Below are 4,866 nucleotides of genomic sequence, written 5' to 3' on the forward strand. Positions count from 1 at the left end.
CCTGCCCTTGATTGTCATGCCACTATAGCTCTTTGACTTTAAAATTAGTTCTGTGAAGTTGTCACCTTTTAGATTATGTGTACCTCAGAGAATGTGGGCTGAGCAAGCAGTCAGCTTGGCAAAAAGCAATATTGGGTAAAGACATACTGATGGGGCCCTGTCTGATATATACATGAAAGGGGGGACAAATGGCACAGTCAAGGGGGCAATTGGAGAGGCTTTAACGGAAGGTCTATCTACAGAGGCATGGGCAGGGTTAAGGAAACCATCAAAGGATGATGAAGCACCTGGGATGAACATGAGTGAGTAGCCACTACCTATCTCAGGCAAGGGAAGGTGTAGTTACCACAACACAGGAGGGGTCACTCTTCAGGAGCAGCAGACTTTTGTAGAAAATAACAGGAATAGAACTGGGGACTAAATGCCTGATATCTCTTTTCTACCTCTGTCATCCCCTGCTGTGCTTCATATTAGTTGAACTCAGCTGGAAACCAGAGAAAATGGGGAATCTGGGTGATGTAGCCTGTAAAAGTCAGCTTTCGGGGCACAGAGCAAGGACCTAGAAGGGCAAATGGAGAGTAACCAGCACAGAGGATAAGGAAGCCAAGTCAGGCTTCCACCAGCTAAGCCTCCCAGCCCACCTCGCCTGGTCTTTTCTATTACAGGCTGGATCTTGTGCAGCCCTTTCTTTCCCAGGACCAATGATTCAGCCTTTTTATCTTCCCTTTTTACATCTTTTTTTTTTTTTTTTTACATCTCCCACCAAAGGTCTTTCCATATCCATTTGTAGTAGTCAGTGAGAATATTAAGATGGAAAGGGAGCCCAGCTCGTGGAGAGAAATTCTGAGGGATAAAGTCACTACAGCAGGCTTACATGGGCAGTCATTCTCCCCCACCATGGCACCCTACAGAAAGAGATATTCCAAAGTTCTTTGAGGTTTACTGAATGTATTTTTGGTTTTACACATTAGCCTCAACAACTGAATAATGAGAGCTAACACTTAGTGTTACCTTGTATCAGGCATTGCATTCTCATTTAATCCCACGACCAAAAAAAGAAAAAAAAAAATTAGTTGTAGTCTAGAGCAGTTACGTTTTTTGCGAAGTGAGGTTAGTTGTATTTGGCTAATGGGATAAAGCAATTTGCCTACTCTCCCCCTCCCCCCCATTGTCAGGATCTGAAACTAGACCTAGAGAATTCCAGAGCCCAAACTAATGACTACTCTGTTATAGTCGACCTAATTAGGTTTCAAACGTAGAAGAGAAAGCTACTTATGTACTCCTGCCCTCATTTACATTCCCACAATATACTTAGGAGCATACGCTGGTATGATCTTTTAGATGCCGGAAAAAAAAATAAAAACCTGTTTGTGTCTTTTCCCTAATATGCATCCCCTTCTAGCTGGTTGCTCTGGACCCTGTGTAAGCAAGGTCATTTCTTCTTTGACCAAATATATATGTCCTAGGCTTCATGCCACTCTGTGCTGAATGTCTCTCCTTTCCTGCTGGGGGTGGACCTCTCCATTTCTAGAATCTTACCCTCATACTTAACCTCCATGAAGACAGAAGATCCTTGTAAGATACTGCTTTTGGGTAACCGACATGCATAAACTGAGCTCCAGTCATCAGCTTTAGCCTTTTAGAAATTACCTGGATGTTGGCTGGTGAAGTCCTGTCTTCACCAACCCACATCTCTACTTTGAGATTTTTGTCTGCAGTTTAGGCATTATTTCAGCTCATCCAATAGCTAATACTGGCCCTAAGCTTAAAAGCTTTGATTTGCTTTTAAGCTTAGGGCCAGTATTAGCTATTGGATGAGCTGAAATAATGCCTACATAGCATTATTGCCATAGAGTCTACATAGCATCCAAGAGTCCTTTTCACCCTGTTATCTCTCAGATTCAATGTGTCCCCTTTTCTCTCCAGGAGCCCACACTCTGAAACCTTCCAATGTAATGGTGAGAGCCATCTCATAGCCTACCTGTGGAGGTAAATAACCAAATAGGTATCTGTCTGCCTTGGGTTAATTCACTCATTGATGCAAGGATGTTACTCCTTGAGGGCCATCCTACAAAAAGATGCTTATCCATTTATTCATTCAAATATTTATTTTGGCTTGTGCATGGAAAATTTTGTGGACATTTCAGAAATCCTGGTTGCATAGTAGTTAAGTCCTACGGCTACTAACCAAAGGTTCAGCAATTCAAATCCACCAGGCGCTCCTTGGAAGCTCTATGGGGCAGTTCTACTCTGTTCTACAGGGTTACTATGAGTGGGAATTGACTCGATGGCAATGGGTTTGGTTTTTTGGTTTTTTTATAATGTAGTAATAACATGATATTTACACTATACTGTTATTTTTGCAATTAGTACAAAGAAAGAAAGGTTCTTTGCGTAATATCTTAACTATCCAATAATCCTATTGTTTATTATAGGACCTAACAGTAAAATACGCTTCTCTTTTATTTCTAGAGAAAAAAAATTTCTGTGGCATTTTTGGGTATAAGTGAGAACATTCATTTGTATATACCCATGCTCACTTTTCATAATATCTGTTGGGCACCCAGCTCCTTCCAGCTCACTGGCATCCCAGGGCTGGAGTCTCAGCACCTCTGGCTCTCCATTCCTTTTGGCTCCATGTACCTGGTAGCTGTAGTGGGGAATGTGACCATCCTGGCAGTGGTAAGGGAGGAGCGCAGCTTGCAAGAGCCCATGTACTTTTTCCTGTGCATGTTGGCTGTCATTGACTTGGTTCTGTCCACTTCTACTATGCCTAAATTACTGGGAATCTTCTGGTTTGGTGCTGGTGACATTGGTCTGGCTGCCTGCTTGGCCCAAATGTTCCTCATCCACTGCTTCGCCACTGTCGAGTCAGGCATCTTCCTTGCCATGGCTTTTGATCGCTATGTGGCCGTCCGCGACCCCTTACATCATACCACAGTGCTTACCCATGCGGTGGTGGGTCGTCTGGGACTGGCTGCCCTCCTTCGTGGGGTACTCTACATTGGACCCTTGCCTCTGATGATCTGTCTGCAGCTGCCCATTTACAAGTCCCGGATAATCTCCCACTCCTACTGTGAACATATGGCTGTAGTTACTTTGGCGTGTAGTGACAGCAGGGTCAACAATGTCTATGGGCTGAGCATTGGTTTTCTGGTGCTAATCCTGGACTCAGCAGCCATTGCTGCCTCCTATGTAATGATTTTCAGGGCTGTGATGGGGCTAGCCACCCCTGAGGCCAGGCTTAAAACCCTGGGGACATGCGGTTCTCACATCTGTGCCATCCTGATCTTCTATGTTCCCATTGCTGTTTCTTCTCTCATTCACCGGTTTGGTCACCATGTGTCTCCTCCAATCCACACCCTGCTGGCCAACTTCTATCTTCTCATTCCTCCAATCCTCAATCCTATTGTCTATGCTGTCCGTACCAAGCAGATCCGAGAGAGGCTTCTCCAAATCCTGAAGAGAGAGATGAGGAACAGATGACTGCTGTTTCCTTCTTCCTTTCCAAAAATGCTCATGGAGAAGAAGGCTGTTACATCTTTATTTAAAAAGAAGCCTGCTTCTCCATTTGGGAGCTTCTCAAGCAGTCTGAGATGTCAGGCCCTGTGGTCTCAAATTTTTTGTAGTTCCAAAGAAATGGCAAGAAAGAGTGTACAATTCTCATTTCTATGAATGGAAGATTATATCTAATCTTTTTATGATTAAAGGATATTTGAGCCCCAAGGGAGGTAAATCAACAAAAATGATAGCAACATCAATAACACAAATAACAGCTAATGTTTGATATAAAATCCCTGGTGGCACAGTGGCTAAGTGCTTGGCTGCTAAGCAAATAGGTCAGAGGTTCAAACCCACCAGCCACACCAGGGGAGAAAGATTTACAGCCTTGGAAACCCTATGGGGCAGTTCTACTCTGTCCTACAGGGTCGTCATGAGTTGGAATTGAATTGATGGTAATGGGTTTGGTTTTTTGGTTTGATACAAATATGTATATATACATAATTGCATACTTCTTATGAACCTCCTGACATCTTGTGAGGTAGGTATTATTGTGCATATTTTATACATCAGGAAATAGAACAGTCTTGCTTTATAAGCTGCATAAAAAGTTGTTTATGCTGCCTAGTATGAACACTTTGGTTGAAGTTTATTAGTATTTAACCTGATAATGTATTACACTTTCTACTTAGAGTCTGTTTTCTGTGCATATTTTAATAAGCAAATCCTAAAAACTGATCATTTCATGGAAGTGGCCTTGGCTAACAAACTTACAAGTTAAGCTTTTAGCAACTGGAATGTGGCTAAAACTGCTTGTACTAATAATTCTAGAAAAATATTGAGCTGTATGCCTAGCAAGGTATGACGATACCAATCATGAAAATAGAAAGTGGCCTAGAAAAAAATATCAGCTCAATGAAGGGAAATGAGACAAGATGACTATATCTCAACATTGCCCTTGTTGTGTTTTCCTGCAGGCCTGCTCCCATCAAGTGGCCTGAAGGATGTGAGGGCTCCATGGAAAGGAAAACCTTCCCCTTCCCATAGAAATCCCCTCTGATCCCTGATCCATCTTTAGGACCCTTGTTCATGACGTACTGTGTTCCTAAAATGGATCAGCTCAAAATAAGGTAAATTTCCAAATTCTAGAATTTATAGAAACTAACATTGACTTTACTATCCACATTACTTATCTGCTGAATACCTAAAAAAAATGGTTAATTGACATAAAGCACTTAAGGCTGATTGAAAGCTACTGATAATAACTCTCACAATCACGCCTTAAGGTACTAATGACAGTAATCCCAGTTTGCAGGTGAGGAAACTGAGATTCCTAGAAGTGGTAAGAAACAGTCCAAGGTCATT

At 42.3% G+C, this 4,866-nt stretch overlaps 1 protein-coding gene across 1 annotated transcript; it reads left to right on the plus strand.

Annotated features, from left to right (window-relative positions):
* The first annotated feature begins 2,532 nt into the window (after positions 1–2,532).
* Positions 2,533–3,486, plus strand: LOC126079117 (olfactory receptor 52M1-like). Its single transcript, XM_049890048.1, has one exon. It carries the CDS (start codon positions 2,533–2,535, stop codon positions 3,484–3,486), a length of 954 nt encoding a protein of 317 aa, XP_049746005.1.
* The last annotated feature ends 1,380 nt before the right edge of the window (positions 3,487–4,866 follow it).

Source organism: Elephas maximus, chromosome 7 (assembly GCF_024166365.1).
Source record: "Elephas maximus indicus isolate mEleMax1 chromosome 7, mEleMax1 primary haplotype, whole genome shotgun sequence".
In the NCBI taxonomy this organism is placed as follows: domain Eukaryota; kingdom Metazoa; phylum Chordata; class Mammalia; order Proboscidea; family Elephantidae; genus Elephas; species Elephas maximus.

Excerpts from the sequence above, each read along its gene's own strand:
- LOC126079117 (XM_049890048.1), top strand. The coding sequence starts at position 2,533 with ATGCTCACTTTTCATAATATCTGTTGGGCACCCAGCTCCTTCCAGCTC.